Source organism: Diabrotica virgifera, chromosome 8, assembly GCF_917563875.1.
Source record: "Diabrotica virgifera virgifera chromosome 8, PGI_DIABVI_V3a".
Lineage (NCBI taxonomy): Eukaryota > Metazoa > Arthropoda > Insecta > Coleoptera > Chrysomelidae > Diabrotica > Diabrotica virgifera.
The window spans coordinates 192,489,973-192,503,867 of NC_065450.1; the positions used below are offsets into that span (position 1 = coordinate 192,489,973).

The following is a 13,895-nucleotide window of genomic DNA, read 5'->3' on the forward strand; positions in this document are numbered from 1 at the left end:
ACGCTTTTGGTTTTTTAATGGTGAAAACTACCCCTAAAAAAACTACTTACATCATAATATTTTAACCCCACCCTTGTTAGAGCTATATATAAAAAATTACTTATCCTAAATGAATAATTTCGGCTTCCATCGACTTATATAAAAATTTGGGATTAGGATCATCTCACACTGTACTTCATTGTCTACATCATGCTCAAGGGCGTCGATTATTTTTAGGGGTGTACACTACCCCTTATTGTCAAAAAATATATAAAAACGTTGTAAACTTTAATATGGGTAAAATTTGGTTTTGATTGGCTAAAAATAATGATTGTTTTATGCTTTAGGATATAATATCATAATATTTTTCAACCACATAAAAACCACCCTTAAGAACGTTACAATTTTTATAAGTAGATAATTTAATAGATCTATACAGAAAAAAAGTAGAATTAAAAAATTACAAAAACATTTATTTACACAAAAATACGAATTTACAAATATGTAGAGGTACAAATACAAATAGTTTTTAAGTGATATTCCAGTATACGAACCAGTTCTGTGGTATTATACATGCATTGAAAATGTTCCATAAGCGGAATATTCGAATATTTCGAAAAAAATTCGTTTTATAAACATAGCTCCTTCATTTTCGACGATAAAAATTTTTTTCAAAAATGATTTTCTGGTATTGTTGAAGAGCTATAAGACCCTGTAAACTAAATTCCGTTCGATCCTTAGTTTTTAATTGAAGTGGGTTTAAAGGGCTCGAATAAGCGGGTGTTTGCTCGTAAATAGAGGGTTTAAACAGCTATATCTCGCAAACTGTTCATTCTAGTGAAAATCTATGTACAAAATAATTTTCGCTATTAAAATTTTAACAATTTAGTAATCCATGATTTTTTTCATATTTCCTGTATTTTCGGAGATATTTTGAAGTAAAAGGTGAAAAATACGAAATTGCAAAAATTCATTTTTCCTTTAAACTCTAATTTTTCTAAAATTAGGCTTTCTAAATACGTTAAACTTCTTTGGTGTATTGACAATACAAATATACAAGGAATTACAGCACGGTGAAGACAATGTTTTAGTTACGAGGGTAGTTAGGGGGTTATTTTCACTAATTCTTTCGCAGAGAAAAGCAGGTGCCGACCATTCTTTTGATCATAAGTCGCTCTATTTTCGTGTTAGAAATTTTTTGTTATTATTATTTGAAAGGTTTAATTGTATACTTGAAAAAAGATAATTTAAGCTTTCCTCGAAAAATGTAAAGTTTTCCCGTTATTTGGCTTTGAATATTTCAAATTATTCATTTGACGAGAAAAGCTAACTTTTGACTGTCGTATCTCGGTTTGTATTGGTATTAAACATATTTTACAAAAAGAGTTTAGTTTGTGTAACTAAAAGATACAATTTTTATATCTACAGTTTTTTTTATTAAATGCATATTTTTCGAGCTTTTTAAATGCATTTTTTTCGTTACTTTCAAGCGCGAATAACTCGAAAAATATTAGTTTTACGAAGAAATAAATGTAAAAAACATTTTTTTTCAGAATTACTTTTTACATCGATTTACATGATTAAAATGTAATAAAAAATTCTCACCCTACGAGATGGGGTGGAAACCACCCCCTAGGTTTTAGCGTACAGCGGCATGTTATAGAAAATGATCCTTGGACTATATCCTACCTTCTGTGAAAATTTCAAGTAAATCCATGATGGACGAAAAATTTGCGAGCCAAAATGCTTCATTTCCTCGACTAATAATTGCTTAAAAGCATTTAACCTTTAAGTACACGCGCTGGCGTAATTTGTACGCCAGATATAAGAATCCTACTGCAAATATATTTAAAAATTTAATTTTTGACCTTGTTTATCTCTCTATCCTATCACTGGAATGTGCTATACAATTTGGTTTTAGTTTCGTGATAATCGGCGTTCTGGGAAGATCGTAATTTACATTTTATTATTTGTTGTTTTCGGTAGTGGACAATACGCCACGAATATATTAATCTAAGTAGTAATATAAGTACATATTTCAATTGTTTCTTAGTCATAATGGCACAAAATATATTTTTCTTCATAAACAATATATTTTCTCCTGTAAAAAATCACATTTCAAAAAAATTTTTAATAGTAATTTTATTTATCATGGAATCCAGTTATTCTATGATTCCAGTTATAAATCCCAATTGGCTTACTAAGAAGGAACTCCAAGTATTCACTGATGCCGAATAAGTTGTATAAAACAAACAACTAAGTGTATTTTTTCAAAAAAAAAATAAACAAATCCGCTGTTTATACGTGTATTTTCTTGTGGCGTATAAAGTACGCCACGCGTATGGTTACGTTATAATTTGATGCGCGGGTAGTTAAAGGTTCATAGTACTTACCACCAACTTTTACTTGAAAATATCACTTTATAAACAGTGATAGGATGACAGTTGTTTGGTATGACAAACTAAGGAGTTACGTGTTTTTCGTACTAAATTTGGCGGCAAGGGAGATACGGTGTACACAAAGAGGTCGCTATTTACACATCTGGTAAAAATATGCACGTGATAAGTAGGGACTTTTTCAAACAGATGGCAGTAATAACTCATTTTCAGATAATTATGCAGTTTACAGATTAGGACGACGCTATAATATAAGATTAATAATAAATAGCAAAGATCATAGTATTGCCTGTTTTATACCTAACTTAAAAAACTAGGCCATAATCTCAAAACTATTCTAGATATGATATGGTAATTTGAAAGTCAAATAATAAATTAAAAAACTTTGCATAACGTCATCATTAGGTTAATATAATATATGAAATAACTGTTTTAAATTGTAAATTTATGAAATTAATTTTTTAAAATGAATAAACAATGACTACTGATAAAACATTTTTTTTTGTTCAAACCCAATATCGGTGTTGAAAACGTGTAGATGAAACATTAAAAAAAATGGGTTTTAAAATATACATCGGTTATATATTTTTATGTTTTTCTTTTAGAAGTATTATATCAATTACTGTTTGTAAAACAGAGTTAGATTATTATACAAATGAAAACTGTTGGGAGAATAATGACGACGATTTAAATACGGTGAGTTTTATTTTAACATAGAAAAAATAACTATATGAAATGCAATATACTTGGAATATATTATTATTGTGCGTTAAAGCTAAAAATTAGATTTGTTTTACAAAGATAACAAGAATAAAAACCAGCTAAACGCCGTGAAAATGAGTGGCGCATACAATATTCCAGCTACAAAAGAGCTGATATGAATATTACGTGACGCGAAAATGTATTTTAATTTTGACGTAAAAAAATTCTAGTTTTATTTTGAAAGATTTTCCATATTTGCTAAATTTGAATTTTGTGGCGCGTTTTTCTACAAATTTAGAAAATATTATGGAAAAAATTTTCAAAACAAAACTAGAATTATATTTTCCATAAAAATGAAAATACATTTTCGCGCCACGTAATATTCATATCAGCTCTTTTGTAGCTGGAATAGTGTATGCGTCACTCATTTTTACGGCGTTTAGCGTTTTTTTATTCTTGTATCATGAGCTTTTCAAAGTTTTTTATAAATTAAATGTATGAACAACAACAAAATCGATACAAATAATCAAAATAACATCACTTTATATGTAACGAACAACTATTTCTTTTAATGTCGTGTTGGTTTTTATTATTACCACCGTACTCCCCTCAGGATCCTGCCAATTTTTGTTAGTTTATTGCAGTTAAATCTCTCCTAGCTACCAACCCAACTTTTAGCAAAATACAGAGCAAAATTGTGACAATGAATTCTGCTAAAAGCATCCCTTATAGCGGAATGTAAGTATTAACCTTATACCCATACATATAAATATGTATTTCTTTATAATATACAGAGAGAGTCTGTAATTTGGAATAAATTTAAGATCTCAAATACTAATTGTTTTTTTGAAAAATGCTTAGACCCGTTGATTATTATTTCAAATTGTCCTTTTTGACATACAATAATAATGTATACAGGGTGTCCCAATTTCGAGATATGACGTCGTCTTTGATTTTCTTAAATGGCAACACTGTCATTTTGATAGCTATTTTGATAGGGGGTGTAAAGTTATACACAACTGCAAAATATCAAATTTTTATTCTCTACCATTTACAAGATATGTAATAGAAAATAACAAAGTTATGTCTGTAGTTTGGAATAAATTCAATAATTAAAATACTAATTGTTTTTTTGAAAAATGCTCAGACCCTTTGATTAGTATTTCAAATTGTCATTTTTGACATACAATAATAATATATACAGGGTGTCTCAATTTAGAGGTATGACGTCATCGTTGATTTTCTTAAATGGCAATTTGGCAACACTGCCATATTGATAGCAATTTTGATAGGGTGTGTAAAGTTATACACAACTACAAAATTTTAAATTTTTATTCCATACCATTTACAAGAAAAAAAAAATGACAAAGTCATGAAAAACAACTAATAAAATAATAATTGAATTTAATTATTTCAATTAAGCAAATACTCGTAATGTTGCCCTCAAGTATTGTCAAATTGTCAATGGGGAACGTTATGAGTATTTGCTTAATTGAAATAATTAAATTCAATTATTATTTGATTACTTGTTTTTCATACCTTTGTTATTTTTTATTATCTTGTAAATGGTAGGGAATAAAAATTTGAAATTTTGCAGTTGTGTATAACTTTACACACTCTATCAAAATAGCTTTCAAAATGACAGTGTTGCCATTTAAGAAAATCAACGATTACGTCATATCTCTAAATTGGGACACCCTGTATACATTATTATTGTGTGTCAAAAATTTAAATACTAATCGCCGGGTCTCAGCATTTTTCAAAAACACAATTAGTATTTTAATTATTGAATTTATTCCAAATTAGAGACATAACTTTGTTATTTTCTATGATCTTGTAAATGGTAGAGAATAAAAATTTGATATTTTGAAGTTTTGTATAACGTTACACACCCTATCAAAATAGCTATCAAAATGACAATGTTGCTATTTAATAAAATCAACGATGACGTCATATCTCTAAATTGGGACACCCTGTATACATTATTATTGTATGTCAAAAAGGACAATTTGAAATACTAATCCACGGGTCTGAGGATTTTTCAGAAAAACAATTAATATTTGAGATATTGAATTTATTCCAAATTACAGACTTTCTCTGTATAATATACATGCACTTCTGATATTGGCTTGATCATTATTCTTTGATTTCCACCAGACAGTTAAGTAACTCTGGTTTTATTATTTGTAGCATTAAATTTACTTTAACCGGGACCTGAAGATGCTGTAGAAATTGTAGACAGCGAGACCGGTCGTCAGTTGTAAATTTAATAAAGATTGCGAAAACGTCTCTCTTTCATTACTAAATTAGTATAGACTTACACATGCAACCCATTAATTATTTAAATGTATGAAGTTGAACTCAATGTTTGTCAATTACACGTTAAGAGTTATTAAATGGTCGCCTTTGTCGCATTATCTCACAAATTATCTAGTGGTTACGACACTAAAGTTGTGATAAGACAATCCGAGTTCATATCCCAGCCATCCTAGTACTTTTATTTCAATATAATTTTTTGTGTCCGTTGAATGTACAACACTAGATTTTTTTTCTATTCGAAATATATTGAAAAAAAAAGATATTGGGATAGCCGTCAAATGAACTTAAATTGTCCGATCAAATTTGGCGTCGTAACCCCTACACTACATGAACCATTTCGGCGATAATGGTTAAATGAATTATACTTTTAGAGCTCGATAACTTCTAAACGGCTTAACCGATTTTGATCACTAAACATGAGTTTGAAATGTACCTACTAACAAGTAGTATCTGATGCATCCAAGGTCAAGTATGAAAACTGAAGGTATTATGGGAATTATTGAGCTTGAAAACCCGTCTTTTCCCATAGGAAATAGATTTGATCATAATTTTGAAGACTGTAATTTAAAAATTAGAATTTTCCCAGATATGAGGCTATTTTCCTTTTCAGACGCAAATACTTCGAAATTGGGGTTTCACTGCTGAGGAATATGAGATAAATACAGATGATGGTTATGGACTAACTATTATTAGAGGTTATGGGACTATTACTAATCCAACTCCAATTGTTATGGGCCATGCTGTTTTAATAAATAGCCGAGGATTTTTGTTTTTACAAAATTCATCATTAGGTAAGGCAACTATTCTCAAATACATAACATATATTATTTATTTATATTGTGTAGAATTTAAATTAGAAATGAAAACATTACTATAAACAACTATGAGCTTGCTCAGTTACTCTCCTGAGCCTCACTCCTAAACATTTATTTCTTTTCTGTTAACATATGTCTAAATTATAAATGCCACCTTTCATATAGAGATACAATATAATGTTTTCGTAATGATTTATTTAATTAGAATTTTGCATCAAACAATTGATATTGGCGACGATACAGTGCACTGGAATAAGTGTTAACCCCCCTTATTAACTTATTTATTTTTAGCACATAAGCAAAACGCTCAGACAGGTCGATTTTTAAAATAATCATAGTATATTACAGCATCAATGTTTTGAGCTTTACACGATCCTTCTTCAGTTGAGAGGCTTAATTTGATTTTTTTAAATGGGAAAGTAGGTACATCATGTGACACCTCACTTAAAAGATTTTGAAATACTGATTACAAAAATGTATTACACTTTAATCCTTTTTGCGAGCGTTGGTGCAAAATTTCGGCCGAACTCTTTTTAAATGCATTTCATTTTTTTCGAATCCTGAGAAAACTAATAAGTATTTTTGAAAAATTTGAACGCAGAATGAAATATTACAGTGTGACCGAGGGTCCAAAGGCCTTGAGAACTTCTATAGTATTTATTTTAATTACTCACAGGAGTGAAAAAAAGAAAAAAATTAGTCTCATTTTTTAATTTCAAATATATCATTTAAACGAAACTTTTTTATTCTAAGGGACTTTCAGCACTCCGTAATAATGTAGTCCTTCATTCTGCGTTTAAAATTTTCAAAAATAGTGATGTATTAGTTTTCTCAGGATTCCAACAGAATGAATGCGTTTAAAAATATTTCGACCGAAATTTTGCGTCTACGCTATCAAATAGGATTAGGGTATTATATATTTTTGGAAGTATTTTAAAAACGATAGTCACACAAAATATAATTAAATAAAAAAAAACACTGATAAACGAACAAAACTAACACATAAAACTTTGCAACATACAATATGTAAGGGTCATTCCATTTCAAATCACTCAATTTTGGAGCAAAAAAAATTTAGACCTCCGATTTGTCTGAAAATAGGTATATAGCTTCTGCGGGACGTAAAAATAAGATATCTAAGGTCAAAAAATCTTCTTCTTTTTTTTTTCTCAAAATGTTATTTTATGCGATTTTACAGTGATTTGGTGTTTATTATACAAATTTGCATTTTCTATCGTAAAGTATCAATGGAAAATATAATATTTTAATAGTAGGGACTCAAAAGTGTCATTATATGGCATTATAGCAAGTTACTTTAATTCAAAACAAGCTTTTGATCAAATTTTATAGTGTAGAAAACTTTTGAATACATTTTTTTACATTTTTCTTCATTCCCAAAATACATCATAATCGATTTGGCTGAAAATTTTCCCACAGATAGACAAAATGTAGAACTTTAAGTGGTGAGGATTTGAATTAAATTACAATACCAAAAAGTTACATGCAATATTATAGTCAAAAATATAGGCGTCTACTCTAGGTAAAATTAACTCGAAAATATCGACCTCACGACAAAAATTGTTAAAAAGAAATTGTAATAATTGTAAAAACGATTTATATGAAACAATTTTAGTTCCTACCATTTTTGTCGAAAAGTTAAAAATGGCGGAGATATTGAGCAAAACAGGTTCTCCTTTTAAATCAAGATGGCGGCTAACGTAACGAAGGAATTCATTCGTGATTTTAAATTAAGGCTACTATTGACTCCCCTAAAGACCAGAAAAATAAAATTTTGGGCAGCTCGGCATTCAAGGTCAAATGCTATCCCGACTGGGCTAATATATACTTTTGAGTCTGATATTACTGCATGTAACTTTTTGGTATTGTAATATAATTCAAATTGTTCTAACCACTTAAAATCCTATCTTTTGGCTATCTGTGAACAAATTTTTAGCCAAATCGTTGATGACGTATTCTGGGAATGGAGGAAAATGTAAAAAGCGGTATTTTAACGTTTTTTACACTATAAAATTTGATCAAAAACTTGTTTTGATGCAAAATAACTTGCTATAATGCCATATAATGACATTTTTGAGTCCTTTCTATTAAAATATTATATTTTTCATTGATACTTTCCGACAGAAAATGCAAAGTTTAAATAAACACCAAATCACTGTAAAATCTCATAAAATAATATTTTGAGAAAAAAAAGAAGAAGATTTTTTGACCCTAAATATCTTATTTTTACGTCCCGCAGAAGTTATATACCAATTTTCAGACAAATCTGAGATCCAAAATTTTTTGCCTGAGTGATTTGACATGGAATGTACCCTAAACAATTACAATGGCTCTTAGCTCAGTTCAATTTGATACCACATTGGCGCTGCGATCTTAATCCGAATCGCCAATACTAACAATTTTGGTGACATTATCTGTATATCCTTTAGTATATAACAAAATTTCTTAAAATATAATTTTAGCTTATCAGATCATCTCCTCAGGCCATCAAATATTTCTAATAAACTTTAGAGGTACAGAATACAGTCGAAAACATGTAAATCTTACATCTGAAGATAGGGAATATTGGAATTTTAGGTACGTAAATATTTTGGTTTTTAATAACCTTAGACAGTGAATAATAATTATCCATATAAAAAAATTACAATGAAGTAACTCCTAATGTAGTGTAATGTGTAAAAAATTATATTATATTTTTGCTGTATCATTTGGATAATTATTTTTACCCTCAATTTTAAATTATTATTTTGCCAACCCTGAACAATAGTTCCTAGTACCTAGTTTTATATCTACCCTAGTTTGATCCCGACCCAAATACAGACATTTCTTAACTACAAACGTATGATTATCCCCCTCTTGATTGTTGGCCGTGGAAGGCATCAGAACTCTCTCAGAATATTCATCAGAATAAACGCATGTGGAACCAGTATATCGATGGTGAAAGTTCCCAATCTCCTATGTCAATTTTTAACTATTTTGTTTTGTTCTCTCTCTCTCTCTCCTGTCGTTTCCCCATTACTGAGGATCGTGATTTCTTCCAATATTCCTAACAATGTTTCTCCATTGGTCTCTATCTTCAGCTGCTCTAAGAGCTTCGCAGAATGAGTTTACAGCTGAATGCTTTATTTGGTCAGACCATCTAGTTGGTGATCGTCCTCTTGATCTTCTCCCCGCAACGTTTCCAGAAACAATAAATCTCTCCAAACTGTCGTCACCTCTGCGAACCACGTGACCAAAGATTTGCAGAATTCGTTGGAGACATATTGTGGACAGCCTTTTTTTAATACTGAGTTGGTTTAGAATGGAAACGTTTGTCCCATGAGCTGTCCAAGGTATGCGCAGCATTCTTCTCCAGCTGCACATCTCAAAGGCATCAATTTTTTGGCGCTCGCATGCGCGAAGAATCCAAGTCTCTGCTCCGTATAGAAATATCCAGAATACAAGGGCATTCACCAGTCTCATCTTGATATTTTGAGAGATAGATCTCTCTTTCCAAACTTTAGTTAGGCGACTCATCGCATTTTTTGCCCTACCAATACGTCTCCGAACTTCTACTTCACAGTTACCATCGTTAGATATACTAGACCCGAGATAGACAAAGGTGTTTACTATCTGGTATTCCTGTAGTATGTTAGTCAGTTGAATAGTGTCAAATCTGTGGACCACCATTATTTTTATCTTAGCTTTATTGGTTTTCAGACCAACTCTATTGCTTTCGTACTCAACTCTTCGCAGAAGATCAAACATTTCTTGCTCATTTGCTGCTATAAGTGTAGCGTCATCAGCAAATCTTAAATTGGAGATTTTCCTACCAGCTTCTGTTACTCCACCGGCCCATCCTTCTAAAACCATCCTCATGACATGTTCACCATAAATGTTAAATAAGTCAGGTGACAACACGCATCCTTGTCTAACACCTCTCTCGGTCTTGAATTGGTTTAAGAACTTCTGATCTAGTCGTACTGTCGCTATATTAGACTGGTACAGATTTTTAATAAGTGTCACCAGGTGTATTGGTGCGCCCATTTTTATTAAAATTGACCACAGATTTATCCAGCTTACACAATCAAATGCCTTTGGTAGTCAACGAAGCACATAATCATAGGTACTTGAAATTCTCTAGACTTTTCAATGAGTTGTCTCAGGTTCAGGATTTGTTCCCTTGTACCTTTACCCTTTACAAACCCCGCTTGTTCCTGAGGTATTTGGTAATGTAGATAGGTTTTTAATCTGTTTTTGATGATATGCAACAATATTTTACTAGCATGTGTTATTAGTGATAGTGTGCGGTAGTTTTCACATCTGGTAGTAGTTCCTTTTTTGTGTAGTGGGACATAAATTGAGGTACACCAATCAGATGGCCATTTTTCTGAATTCCAAACAGGCACACAGATAAAATGGATGATATGTCATCCTTTGTCACCTAGTAACTGTAGTATTTCCACATGGTATTGAATCAATGCCTGGGGATTTATTTCTCTTTAGTTATTTAATTACATCTTTGACTTCAGCGAGTAAGACAGTAGGTTCTCTAGGGTAGTCAGAAGGCCACTGATTTTCTGCTGGTACCTCGTTATTTTTATATAGCTCGCCACAGTAGTTTCGCCATGTTTCCAATATTTCATCAGTATCGGTCTTTAAATTACCTTCCTTATCTATTACTGACCACGTTTGAGGTTTAGATTCTCTGGTAAGGAGTTTGATATTCTGGAATAAGTCCCTCGGTTCATTTCGACAGCCAAGTTCCTCTATCCCTCTGCATATTTGAGAGATGTAATCAGCTTTATCTTTGCGGCACTGTCTTCTGATTTCTCTCTATAACACTCTGTATTCATCGTTTGTTCCGTATCTAGTTTTATGTTCTTTTCTGCGTTGAATCACAGTCCACGTATTATCTGATATCCATGGCTTACGGCCAGTGGAAACCGCTGCCTCACAGTCTTTTGCAGCTTCCATTACCTTATCTTTGAAATAGATCCAAGTGCTCTCAGGGTCACTATCTACTTGGTCTAAAGAAAGAGCATCTTCTAGGTTTTGTTGGAAGTCATTGATTTTTGATGGACTTAGAAACATGACTTTTCTCTGGGATCTTCCTTTGGGGACTTTAAAACGAAGTCGAACGTTCAATACCAGGAGTTGATGATCGCTTCCACAGTCTGCGCCAGGATATGTTTTACAGTTGATAGACGACGACTTCCATCTTGATCGTATTAGAATGTATTCTATTTGATTCCTTGTTCGTCCATCTGGGCTGCGCCATGTGTATAATCTCCGTGGATGATCTTGATATAACGTGTTTGTAATTGTAAGATGTTGTTCTACACAGAACTCAATGCAGTTGCCCGGGATGTGGCACGTGCAGCCATAAGTGACAGTCGAGTGACTTATGAGGACCAGTTATCAAAAACAATCTCCGGTCTATGACGTTTGATGTGGTCGTTCCAATAAAAGGTGCTACCTCTATAACACACTCACACACCCAAATTTTGTTTTGTTACCCTAAATTAAAGAGAATATGTATTTTTACTGTTTAAAAGCTCGTATGTTGTTATTTCATTAATTGGCTTATAGATACCAATATAATATGAAATAACGACCTAGGAGCTTGTATACAGTAAAAATACATATTTCTCTTTAATTTAAGGGTAACAGAACAAAATATCCAAAAATTGACATAGGAGGTTGGAAACTTTCACCATCGATATGTGACATTGATCGATAAACGAGAAAAATAAGGATTTTGTTAAGATTTTGATAAACCTGATTAGATTAGATTTTGTCTGTATAACACAATTACCCCTCTAAAGTCGCTTGAATTACAACCTAATACAGTCCACACATCTATGATTTTTTTAATATTTGCCTGTACTGTACACCACTATTTGATTAGATAAAAGATATTAATTGAATAGTGCATCGAGTACAATATACCGGCTCTTGCATTTGTCAATTACAATAAGGCTTTTGATTCTGTAGAGATTGAAACAGTACTGGAAGCCCTAAACCAAAGTCGAATAGATTACAGGTACACGTAGATAATCAAAAACATATATGAGAACACTACATCAAGCATAAGGCTACATGAAAACACCGAAAAATTCAGTTTAGGTCGAAAAGTAGGACAAGGAGATAATATTTCACCAACATTGTTCACGGCAACTCTAGAGTCACTATTTAAGAACACTCAATGGCAAGATGTGGGCATCAATAGTGATGGAGAAAGATTAAATTATCTGAGGTTTACACATAATGTAGTATTAATCGCATACAACTTACAAGATACAGATTCTATGATACATTCGCTTAAAACTCTGTCTGAGAGATCAGGATTATAAAAAAAATTTGATAAAATTAAACTTATGACAAATCTCGTAATTAGTGAAATATACCTGTTGATAATAATACCATACAGCAAACAGACACTTAAAAATATTTGGAACACGAGATCACAATAATCAGAGACAACCAAACACGTGAAATACAGAGGCAAATGGGCAGCATTTGGCAAACTAGGCCATATTCTAAGAAGTTCAATGTGTCTCAAGCGAGACACAGGGTGTGCGTTTTGCCTGTACATAGTCCAGGAACCGAAGATTTTCACTTAGCCATTTTTACAGCATGGATGGATTTGCTTGAAAATTTGATAATAAGTAGTTAGTCCATTGAAATGTTACATTTAGGGTTGCATTTCTTAGAGGAGTCAATTTTATTTTTTAATGTGTAGGGGAGTTCAGTAGAAACTTAAGTTCAAGTTTTTGGGGTCGCCACCCTTGTCCCCCGACCGCCATATTGGAAAAAGTGGAGCAAAGGGCTTTCGCGCTGTATCTCCTAAACTAGCAATCCTACAGAAAATGTGATTACACATAAAATGTAGAAAATTAAATTTTCTACAATTTTTTATCTATTACTTTTTATAGTCAAGTGACCAACAAAAAAGTTATAAACAAAAATAAGAGAAAATTTCGTAAGAAGTTTCCTTTTGTAGGTTATAACTTTTTTTCCGTTCATTTCACAATAAAATAACATCATAGCGATTTTGTAGAGGATTTTTCAGTGAACAATTTTTACTATAAAGTTGTCTAATTTCATTTATTATCTAGGTTTTACAGTGCTCTAAACTTGACCAAATTCTCGAATGCTCATAGGAATACAATAAAAATATAGTTATTTTCCTAACAAGTGCAGAAAGTCATTCTTTTCCGCACGCGACTGCAGTTTGCCGAACGACGCGAAGCGGGAATTCGGCAAGCAGTCGAGTCTTTAAAAAATTACCACATCTTAATCAATTAATTTAATTAATATGAAAATTCATACACAAATTAATTCCTTGACAAGATTGTTAAAACCAAACTTTCAATATAATTAGTTATAGCATGACGACGATCTTGGTTTCCATGACGCTGATTCAAAACGACTGTTATTGTCTACCGATTTGACTTTCGAATATTATGTCAAAATAATTTTATTTCATCGAATTGTCAGTAGTAATTGCACAAGAGCTCTGAAATTATTGAATTTTTCCCGAGTGACACTTTGACAGTTTTAATTTCACGAGCCGAAGGCGAGTGAAAATTATGTCAAAGTGTCACGAGAGCAAAAATTCTATATTAATTTCAGAGGTCGAGTGCAATTTGTTGCGATTATTTCATGAATAAAACTGTTCAAA

At 31.7% G+C, this 13,895-nt stretch overlaps 2 protein-coding genes across 2 annotated transcripts in view; one reads left to right on the plus strand and one right to left on the minus strand.

The window, feature by feature from the left end:
* The window catches only part of LOC114325526 (uncharacterized), a 528,612-nt gene that overhangs the window by 79,226 nt on the left and 435,491 nt on the right, over nt 1-13,895 (minus strand). The gene's annotated exons all lie outside the window — the stretch shown is intronic.
* The window catches only part of LOC114325527 (lipase member N-like), a 52,541-nt gene continuing 41,521 nt past the window's right edge, over nt 2,876-13,895 (plus strand). The window contains exons 1-3 of the mRNA XM_050658099.1: nt 2,876-3,071; nt 6,007-6,187; nt 8,692-8,806. Of these exons, the coding sequence (XP_050514056.1) occupies nt 2,931-3,071; nt 6,007-6,187; nt 8,692-8,806 (437 nt within the window). The 5' untranslated portion in view covers nt 2,876-2,930. The remainder of the gene's footprint in view (nt 3,072-6,006; nt 6,188-8,691; nt 8,807-13,895) is intronic.